The sequence below is a fragment of the Heloderma suspectum genome, chromosome 4 (genome assembly GCF_057233095.1).
Source record: "Heloderma suspectum isolate Gila_16-S chromosome 4, 16-S_ref, whole genome shotgun sequence".
In the NCBI taxonomy this organism is placed as follows: Eukaryota; Metazoa; Chordata; class Lepidosauria; order Squamata; family Helodermatidae; genus Heloderma; species Heloderma suspectum.
Window position 1 is genome coordinate 23,631,288 of NC_139461.1, and position 11,070 is coordinate 23,642,357.

At 47.7% G+C, this 11,070-nt stretch overlaps 1 protein-coding gene across 4 annotated transcripts in view; it reads left to right on the forward strand.

Annotated features, from left to right (window-relative positions):
• The window catches only part of WASHC5 (WASH complex subunit 5), a 51,908-nt gene extending 41,202 nt beyond the window's left edge, over window positions 1-10,706 (forward strand). For 2 of the 4 annotated variants that reach the window (XR_014789984.1, XM_084848822.1), the window contains exons 25-29: window positions 2,930-3,059; window positions 4,389-4,485; window positions 6,201-6,354; window positions 9,277-9,364; window positions 10,310-10,706. Coding sequence is in view for 2 of the 4 variants with exons in the window: in XM_084848822.1 (XP_084704948.1) it covers window positions 2,930-3,059; window positions 4,389-4,485; window positions 6,201-6,354; window positions 9,277-9,364; window positions 10,310-10,366 (526 nt within the window). In the remaining 2 variants the exon portion in view is untranslated. The remainder of the gene's footprint in view (window positions 1-2,929; window positions 3,060-4,388; window positions 4,486-6,200; window positions 6,355-9,276; window positions 9,365-10,309) is intronic. The other 2 variants (XR_014789985.1, XM_084848823.1) reach the window with 1 other exon arrangement.
• Window positions 10,707-11,070: the final 364 nt, after the last annotated feature.

The following is an 11,070-nucleotide window of genomic DNA, read 5'->3' on the forward strand; positions in this document are numbered from 1 at the left end:
AAGAAGCTGGAACCGATCCCACAAAACCGGTTTGCCACAGGCCGCCTCTTGCTTACTAACTGTATCCACAGCGTGCAGAGTAACACTCCTAATCTGATCAATTTTATCTGCAAAGTGCCTTGCCAAGGCCTCACAGGAGGCCTTAGAATGCTCCAGTGGTTCCGGAGCCACAGGACCGACCAGGCTCCAGACCACTTGGAACAGCCTCCTGGGACAGTACTCTGCAGACACGATGGAGGTAGCATAATATTCCCTTTTTGCTGCCTTCACCACCACATGATAGGCTGAAGATACAGCTCTAGCCCGCGTCTGATCGTCTTTGGAGTGAGACTTCCGCCACCGGCGCTCTAGCCGTCTCACCTCCTGTTTCAGAGCTCGTAACCGGATTGAACCATGGTGCAGTCCGAGCCCTGTTCAGGGGGAGAGGGCATTTCGGAGCCACCCGATCTAATGCCCCAGTGATTGCGGCATTCCAGCCACCCACCAGGGTCTAGACCGAGTGGCCGTTGGTGTGCCCCAGAGAATCCCCAAGCGCGTTCAGGAATCCATTCGGATCCATAAGATGCCTGGGGCGGACCATTTTAATGGGTCCTCCACCCCTGCAGAGGGTTGTGGAACTGAGAAGTCCAACATCACCAGATAGTGATCTGACCATGACAAGGGGGTGGTGGATATACCCCCGACTTCCAGATCACTCCCCGCTTCTCCAGAAACAAAGACAAGGTCTAGTGCATGACCGGCTACATGGGTGGGCCCAGTTAGAATATGGTGTAGCTCCCAGGAAGCCATGGTCTCCATGAAGTCCCGAGGTGCCCCTGTGAGGATGGCCTCTGAATGTACGTTGAAGTCCCCCAACACCAATAAATTAGGGGACTGCACATGCACATCAGAGACCACCTCAAGCACCTCCGCCAGGGAGTCAGTCGTGCAGCGGGGTGGACGGTACACGAGCAGAATCCCCAGACTGCCCTTTGGGCCCAACCTCCAGTACATGCACTCAGCAACCTTGGTCTCCCGGAGAGGGGGTCTGGTGAAGACCAAGGACTTTCGATAGATAACAGCCACTCCCCCTCCCCGATCCCCAGCCCTCGGCTGCTGTGCATACGAAAATCCAGCTGGACACATGGCTGCAAGGGTTGGAGCAGCAGCCTTGGCCAGCCAGGTCTCCGTAATACATGCCAGGTCTGCACCCTCATCCAGGATCATGTCATGGACGAGGGAGGTTTTCTGGGTAACAGACCTGGCATTGCAGAGCAGCAAACAAAGGCCAGAAGATGGAGTCACGCCTCCGCCAGCCATCCTTTGGCTCTGGACAGGCCCGGAGCAGGGGACAGATACTACACATCTCCCCCTTTTTCCCCTTACCTGGCATGGCCTGCCCCTAGCACTCTGCCAGCGCCTGCCACCCAGCCTTGGTATGTTCTGGCCCCCAACTCTCCCCCCACTGCCTCCATCAGGTGGACACATGCCCCCTTGCTCCTGCCTATTAGGCAGGCTACCCACCCCTAAAAACACAACAGAATCCCCCAGAAATTAAAAACAACAACTAAAAAATCCCCTTAAAAATAATGCCAGGCAGAAGTCCGCAGGGAAGGTCTGGTGTTGGTGGTGGCGGCAGCAGCAGCAGCAGCAGGCACACCTCTTCCCCGATGGTGGCAGCTTCTCCTGCAGGCCCTGGCTCTCCCAGGCCACCTCAGCCAGCCAGCTTATGTAGCCCCTCCAGGAAGCAGCAGGCGGAAGCAGCACAGCTGGCTCGGTACCTGGGGGCCTGGTCCTGCATGGACTGGCGGTCTGCCGGGCAGAAGTCCGCAGGGAAAGCCTGGTGTTGGTGGTGGCAGCGGCAGCAGGCCCAGCAGCAGCAGGCGCGTCTCTTCCCCAATGGTGGCAGCTTGTCCTGCAGGCCCTGGCTCTCCCCTCATTTATACCCCTCATTTCAATTGAATGTTACCTCAAAGCAGCTTGCTATTTTTTTATTTGATTTGACAAGAAAGAGGGTGACCCAAGCCTCCCTCAGCAGGGAGTTCCACAGCTTACAGCAAAGGGGAGGGCTCAGGTAAGGTGTGGGGAATAAATGAAGGCAGGAATTGGTTTTTCTATGATGCAACAAGACTTCTTTAGGTGTGACCCTAGCTGGGCCCTGTTGCAGGCAGCAAGATGTCTTGTGTGACACCTCTCCCCCCTCTTTTCCCCATACTAAGTTTGATTAAAATCCACCAAAGAAGAAAAATATCCCAGGAGAGGTGTGGGGAGAGGTATACCTTTTAAAATAGAAAATATCAATTTGCAGAGGGAAGCAGTGTTCCCATTATTACCTGTAAACAAAATATATGCCAACATTATTATTATTTATTTCTTACATTTCTATATCGCTCTCTGGGCAGTTTACAAAAGTTAAAATAGTAAAACACAATATACAGCATTTAAAAGCCATTTACGTAAAAGCAGACAGACAGTATACACAAACAACATGTAACTGAAAACAACTTTGAACAGTCAGTCATAAAAATTAGTCTTCTCATTTTTAAAAAAATATGTGTAAAATTAACTTAAACGACGACCAAAACCAGTAATTTCTGTAATTATTTGGTGGTTCACATATTTGACACAGCCTCTTCCGCTTCTACCAATTATTGGAGAGGGGGGTGAAAATAGCTTTATGTGGCAATGAAGTCTTTCCATCTGGTGTCTAGCAGCCTTGTTTGCCACATCCTTGTCCCCATCCCCTCTCTCCCCACCACCACCACCACCGCTTTTGAGATTTCACCAAGCATCGCCCCCACACTTTCGAGCAGAAAGGGCTAGAAATTTGAGTTTTTAAGCTGAGATGTTATGATGCTGGATTCTGCACTTGTGTGGTGTGATCATGACCTTGGCCGCCTTATGAATCAGGATGATAGAAAGTTGGTTTCCTTTTCTATTGTCCTTCTAGAGCAATCCTTGCTGACATAGAGGCCCATTATCAGGATCCATCCCTGCCTTGCCCTAAAGAAGATAACACCCTTCTGTATGAGATCACAGCCTACCTGGAGGCAGCTGGCATCCACAATCCATTAAATAAGGTGAGACTGCTTTGCCTTTATGCCATCATGGCACGTGCACACTGTCTGTTTTGTGCCGTCTGTTTTATTTAAATGGTTTTTAAACTTTGTATACTGTATTTTTAATGGCTTTAATCTTTGTAAACCGCCCAGAGAGCTTCAGCTATGGGGTGGTATAGAAATGTAATTAATAATAATAATAATACCAACACCAGTAGTGACCTTAATTCTCTGAGAGCTGGCCCTCAAAATATGGCACCATCCACACACACAAAAGGGAGATATCAGCAGAGTTGGGGAGAAATCCAAAAAAAGTATTTGGGGGGAAATATCTGTGGAGAAAATAACCCCAGCCCAGTGAGGTCTAAACATGCTAAGTGGGCATGTAATGCTGACTGGCTTTTATGTGGGGAGGGGTGGATGAAAATACAAAGAGGGGAAATAGAATGGGGTTTCCTGGAAGACACCATTAATGCCAGATCCCATAATTTTCTCAACCATTCTTGGGCATCTGGAATTTGAGCGATGTTACTTCTAGTATTTTTAATTATTTTCACATTTTTGAACTTTAAAGAAAAAGTGTAGGTGTTTTATGGTTATTAATTGTTAGCTGTTCTGGGGAGCTCGTTAGATGCTAAAAATCAGGATAAAATGTGATGAGTACATAATAGAATCTTGACTACAGACAGAGTTCATTTCAGGATGTGATGGTAGCTTTTCAGTGCCATGGTGTAGGGGCGTGGTGAAGATATTCTGGGGAATAATGCATTGAGAGGATCGAGATTAATGGAGATTTTATTCAACTTTGATGAAAATTGGTGATTTCTATTTGTTCCCATGGAAAACCACCATTTCTAAAACTGTGTAATTTAAATGCTTGATACACTGAAATGTGATATAGAAATAATCCTTCCATGCAATAATCCGCTACTGGTTACCCCAAGTTTTGTTCATTTCAGCAATATGGTCTAGGGCTTGGGCGGGTCATTTTAAAGCTGCTAGTGTTAAATGATTAGAGCTCAGAAACCCTTGCCAATTTTCTGCAAATCACCCACAGATTCTGACCACCCTTGTTGTATTAGGTGTGTTTTATTCTTTTATTTTTATTTTGTTTGTCTTATGGTGCAATCCTATGCATGCTTAGACAGAAACAAGTCCCACAGCTCCCACTGTTGAGGAATGCTAGGAGCTGTAGGATGTTTTTCTATCGAAACATGCATAGGATTGTGGCTGTGATCTCTTTAAGGTGCTCAGAGAACTTCAGTTATAGGGCAGCCTATACATTGTATAAATACATAAATAAATTCTTTTTCCCCTCCTTCCCTCTCTCCATCTTTTTTTCCTTTCTAGATCTACATAACTACAAAGCGATTGCCATATTTCCCCATTGTGAATTTTCTGTTTCTGATTTCCCAGTTGCCAAAGCTTCAGTACAGTAAAAACTTAGGTATGGCATAACTCTTTCACAGCCCGTGACTTTAAGCATGATTGATTTACAAAGAGTTTTCATTTTAACTTTGGCAAGCTTGCCAGTGACGAAATTCCCTTGCAGGGATGGTTGTTGCTTTTTAATTATCTCCAACAAATTAAATGGAGAAAGAAATGAACAGTGTTGCACATAAACCAGTTTCGCTTACCAGCCTTCCCCAGCCTGGGTCCCTCCAGATGTTTTGGTTTAGAAATCAGCCCCAGACAGCATGGCCAAGCTGTGCAAGGTTCTTCTTTAAGCCGTAGTTAGGATGGTTACAAAGGAACTCATGCATTTGAGCACCATGATATTTAAAGCTTCATCGATCCATATTTTTAAAAAGAGAGACTTGCTCTCTTCAGCAGTAGGCCCAGATCTAGGAACCTAAAATGCAGCACTGGAAGGGATGCTTAAACCTAACGCCACTGCCCACTTCTCCCCTGCACCTCCCCAGCCAGGTTCCCGAGATGTGAGGTTACATCTGAACGTTTCCTTCCTGTTTTGGATTTTGCTTTGGTTTGCTTGACTGCCTTATTCGGAGTTGAAAAATAGTGTTGGGGGGGGGTTCCCCACATTAGGCTAGAAACAGGAGGTAGTTTCCTTTAGATCGCCAAAGGCAATGTGAAAGAACGATTTCTGCTCATGGGGTGCATGCTCCACCCCTTCTCCCCGCTTTCTCTTCTGACCAAATAGGTTTTGCAGGCATTTCAGCTCGCAACAGTGAGACGAAAGAAAGGGACCCGGTTCGCGCAATCCAACGACCCATGGTTAGCAAGCCATGGGTTGCTTGTGAGCATGCGAGAGCAAGTGAGCACCCCGGCTTCCACCCGCTTCTGCTTTGCTCCAGACTTTTAACCCATGGTTTGTTGCGTGCCTCTGGGCATTTCCTTGCACACCAGCAGGGACTTGTGGAAAGGCAACAACTGCATCAGCGGCTGTCAGTGGCAGTGGCTGACTGAAAGAGGCGAGGCAGGTTTCCTAACCAAATACTTAGAGACGTTCTGTATGGAAGGTTTTAAAACAGCCTTCCCCAGCCTGGTGCCCTCCATACGTGTTGGGCTATAACCCCCATCCGTCGCACTCGACAAGCCAGCCCTTTGGCACAGCAGACGGACAGTTTTCTCTGTGTTGGTTGTGGTGGCGTGGAGGGAATCCTTCCCCCTACCCCACCCCTAATCCACAAAGGTGAGCCACTGTACCAGTGCTGGCTCCAGGTCTCGAGGGCCCTTGGGCAAGGCCCCCTCCCTCAGGGACTCCACTTTCTCACCACATTGTCACCAGCTGCTCTTGCTCCTTCTCCACTTTCTCTTCGTTGCTTCCACTTCCTTGCCTGACGGGGAGAAAGTTGGTGTGTAAGCAGGCAGTAACATCTGCTTTTCCTCCATCTCACCACCCCCGTTGTCTGGGCCCGAGCGAGAAGCAGGTGAACCAGCAGGTTGCCATGGTGAAGAGGAGGAGCAACGCCAGGGGGCTCTTGTCAGCAGGCCACTGCTGGGGTGTGACCCCTCGGCAGGTGCCCAACCATGCCTGCCCTTGACGCCAGGGACTGATCTCCTGGTGGCTTCCTGCCTTACACGGACAGGAAGCCACCAGGAGGTCAGTTCCACATGGCCTCCACAAAGTGGTTGATCCTTGTTCACCTGGCCTAAGAAGGTGTGAAATGTGTATGTATATTTTTGTTTCTTTTCCTTCAGGGATGGGGTGCAGAAAGCCAGCCGATCCCATTGACTGGCCCCCTCTGGTGCTCGGGCTGCTTACTCTACTGAAACAGTTTCATTCGCGATACACTGAGCAGTTCCTGGCTCTGATTGGCCAGTTTGTTCGTTCAATGATGGATCAGTGCACAAGGTATCCCTTAGTTCTCCATCACTAAGCGCTTCCTTGTATCGCTGTAAGTTGCCTCATGAGCACAGGCCAGTCGATAAGAAAATGCTCAAGGGCTGACCATGGATGGCCTTTAAAAGGAGCTGAGTAGGTGAACAGAATAACTATTCTTAAAGAGAAGGGACACATTGTATTTCAGTCGTAAGCCCATGTGTTGGAGAAGACCACCATCTCAGAAGACCATCCTCAGTTGGATACCCCTCCCACTCGTTCTGATATGTAAATTAGCTTTCAAATCTTCCTCTAGTAAGCAGGGCTTATGCAAATCATAGAATCATAGAATAGTAGGGTTGGAAGGGGCCTACAAGACCATCGAGTCCAACCCCCTGCGCAATGCAGGAATCCAAGTCAGATTTAGAATCTGCATCCCAAACAGCTGGCGAAGGAACTGCCATCTTCCAGTTCAAGATCAGCTTAGCTCCAAGCCAGCTTGGTATTGACGGTGCTGTGTCAACGCTAATCACAGGCCGACTTTCTGAGCCCAAGGAGCAACGTCCGCCCTCTCTGGTGGGATAGCCCCCTTCTCACCCATTAATTTCCCTTTCAACCTGCAAGGATGCCTCTGATGGTGCTCTAACTTAATAATTGAGCAAATGTTGGCGCTCATGTTCCTTAACCTGACCCTGAACAAATCTACTATTTAGAAGAGGCTAAAGTGTGAATGCAGCCGTCTTGGCCTTTGGACCATAAGTAGTTATGTGAGGTTTAAGGTTTATTCATTAAATGTGGATAACATCGGTCCAACAGAGCATGGTAGAGGCTGGGGGTGGACTCTCAGGCCCAGCGGCCAAACTCAGCCCTCCTGGCGTCTCAATCTGGCCGTCCGGATGGCCGCGCCCCTTCTCCCAACCACCAATCGTTGGGTGGCTTTTCCCGGTAGTTTTCCCCCTAAAGGTTTTCAGAAAGGTTGAAATGCTTCTCCTAAGGCTTAGTGACTGGCTGTAAGAGCTGGCTAAGATGTGCTGGTATGGAGCGGGGGGTATTTTGGCCCCACCCTTTTTGGCTTGGGCCCCACCCCTGAGAGCTTTTCTGAATTTGAATTCAGCCCGTCGGCCGAGAGAGGTTCCTCTCCTTTGGTCCAAGCCAGTGGAACAGCGTGGAAGCTGCTTCTACGTGGTCTAGTTCTTTGCCATTCCAGGAGTGTTTGTCAGGATGAAACCAGTGAGTTGGCTGACTGGCATGGCTCCTTCCCACACCGCTGTCGTGAGCGACACAGATGTGGAAGGAGCCCATCATTCGGGAGCCCGTGTGGCTCCTCCTTGCAAGCATTACCGGAATGGCGAGGGGAGCGGACCACAGGGAAGCAGGACTCCTGCCACTCTGGCGATTGACCAGCCAGGCCCGTGTTTGGCGTACTGAGCAAAACGCCACTGTCACTGTGTAGCCATATGTCCAGGAGGTGCGGCACAGTGTACTTGCCCAGGATACGGACCCCCGTTGTGGCATTTTTCCAAATCTAAACAGCAGGGAGTGGGGAATCGCTTCCCTGTACAGAGGGCTGAGATGCTTTGTACCCACCTGACTTTTCTGAGCTATGGCATTTGCTTACGCCCTGCAGACGTAGGGAGAGAAGGGGATCCCAGATGCTGTGTAATTGGAATCATCAGCACTGCTTTCCAAACATATTGCTCTGGTGGGCTCTGCCTCCAGAGCATAACTGGGAAGAACTGCATCTTCCCCCTCCTGGCCTGCATAAGAAGGGCCCTGCTTGGTCAGACCTAAGGCCCATCTGGTCCAGAGTCCGGCTTCCCTCAGTGGCCAGGCAGATGCCTCCGGGAAGCCCACAAGCAGGACAGGAGGGCAGCAGCTCCCTGCCCCGCCACTGTTCCCCAGCAACTGGTGTACAGAGGCATCCTGCCTCTGATATTGGAGGTGACATTTAGCCATCAGGACTACTAGCCATTGATAGCCTTCTCCTCCAGGAATTTGCCTAACCCCCTTTAAAAGCCATCCAAATTGGTGGCCATCGCTGCATCTTGTGGAAGCGCATTCCATAGTTTAACTGTGCGCTGTCTGAAGAAGCACGTCCTTTGATCTGTCCTGAATCTCCCACCAATCTGCTTCAAGAGATGACCCCGCTGGGTTCTAGTATTATGAGAGAGGGAGAAAAATGTCTCCCTCTCCACTCTCTCCACACCATGCATAGTTTCCTACACCTCTGTCCTGTCCCCCCTGTACTCTCCTTTTTTTCTAAGCCAAAGAGCCCCAGACATTGCAGCCTTCCCTCCTAGAGGAAGTTGCTCCAGCCCCTTGATCATTTGGATTGCCTTTTCCTGCACCTTTTCCAGCTCTACAACAGCCGTTTTTGTGGCGCGATGACCAGAACTCTACCCAGTACAGTACAGTGCATCAAATTCATCTATCCTAAGCAATCTCCAGGAGTGGACATTGTCCCTCCAGATGTGTTGGACTACAGCTGCCATAATCCCCCAGCCAGGGATTTTGGGGGGTGTGGTCCAGCACATCTGGAGGGCACCAGGTTTGGGGAGACTGTCATAAGGCAAACCTCACCACCCAGCCTTTCCTTTCCCTGGAGTAGCTTGGTTTACACTGGGTGTAGTGCCTCCATAGTTTCTCAACACAGTTCTCAACATCTCGAGTTGATGAGGCTGAGTGATAACAACTTGCCCCAGACAGCAGCAAACTTCAGGTTGAACCTGGGTTTGTCACATCCAAGCACAGCTCTCTTGCTGTTGTCATTTTAAACTATTCCGTAAGTTTAAAAATAACAACACTTAAATACATTCACACATACTGTCGTGTTTTTTTTAAAAGCCAACCATTAAAGTGTTTTTTACGGTCGACCCACAAATTGCGTGCCAAAGTAAAGCCATTCTCTGTTGGTTCTGAAAGATCTCAAGGTTGTGTCTTTGTATCTATCCATAGCCAGAAGGTCCCAGAAATGCCAGCTGATGTTGTGGGTGCCCTGCTTTTCTTAGAAGATTACATTCGTTATACAAAGCTGCCGCGAAGGGTGAGTTAAAGGGCTTTTTGATTCAGCTTTTGATTCCTCTGAGGATGAAAAAATAATGGACCTATTTCACAAAGCGTATAGAAAGCCCCTGGAATGTTCTGTTCCACATCCTGTTTTGTATGTGTATCCTGGACAGAGATGTGAAGGCTTGGGAAAAAATCTGGAAAAATACTGAGAAATTTTGAGGGAAAATTTCGTTCTTTAAATATTCCAGAAAAAAATCCCTGAGAAAACCCAGAAAAAATAGGTTGTTGGTTTTTATTTTTCTGAGTTTTCCTCCATTTATTTCTTGTTTCTTTTCCAGGCCTTCACGTCTCTACTCCTGGATCAGTCCTTGGTCCACTTTAGAGGGGACATTCCCAGAGGTTTAACCCCTGACATCTCTAGTTTAGAAGGACCTCAGGTCTTCTTGAGGTCTTGGAGAGCCACCACCAGTCAAAGTAGACCATACTGGGTGAGATGAACCAGTAACATGAGGCAGCTTCACATGTCCATCCTGGTTATAAATGGCCATCTCGGACATCCCACCATGAATAAATGATTCTCAACTGGTTCAGAGCACCATACTTCTCAGTGGGAACTAATCCCATATTTGGTGTAGAATTAAGTTGAAAGTCTTCTCACGTTTGAGTGATTTAGGGCACAATTCTGTGCATGTCCGAACAGGACAAAAAAGCCCTACAACTCCCAGGATGCCCCAGCCAGCCATGCTGGCTGGGGCATGCTGAGAGTTGTAGGACTTCTTTCTGTCCAAACATGCATAGGAGTCTGCCTTATTGTTCAAGGATGCATGTGGAATGTTTAGAACAGAGGGATGTCCTGCCAGTCTGCTTCAGATTATTCTTTTTCTTCTTTTAATAGAAAAGCCTATACCATTTAAGTTAGAGAAGGTGTTTCTACAGAATTTTTAACACTGACTTGGTTAAATTTCCTTCCTCCCTGCAGGTGGTTGATGCCCATGTGCCTAATTTCATTTTTGATGAGTTCCGTACAGTTCTGTGAACTCCAGAGCAAACCATAGCCCTGGCTGGAAATATTAAACAAGGACTTTGGAGAAGATAAGGAGCAAGAAGGAAAATAGCACTTCAGAAAAATGGCAGAAAATATCTATAGATGCATGAAGTTAACATACTCATTGACACTAACCCCTTATAACTAACCCTGCTTCAAAATCGTGCAAACGTGCTCAGTTGATTACTTGATACAAGCAATGTGTATTTTGTACTTACCCCCTCATGTTGTACACAATATCTTCTGTACAAAAATAATTCATTTTATGTTCTTAGCAATTTGTGGACATGGAATGACTTTTTGAATAGTGATTAAAATGATCATATCAAAATGGGAAGCTTTAGAATATTTGCCAGCTTTTCATATAGTTCAGCAATGTTTTATTTGCTCACCACCATCATTTGGTGCAGATAAGCATATCTGCAAAGTAGTTGGTGGGGCCCTGATCTGGAATATTTGGCACTAGTCTCACTGCTCTCCTATAACCTGGGTCTCTGACATTGGATATTTAGCCATAGTTCATTTTCTCTAAGCATAGTGAAATGTGACACCTGAATACCTAAGCCATGGTTAAGGATTGGCTTCAAATGATCATGTCAAACCATGGTTTTCAACTCGGTTTTCAAACTAGTTCATGTTGAGCACAGTTGAATTTTACATCTGCATGACGCAAACCATGGCTAAAGCAATTTTCC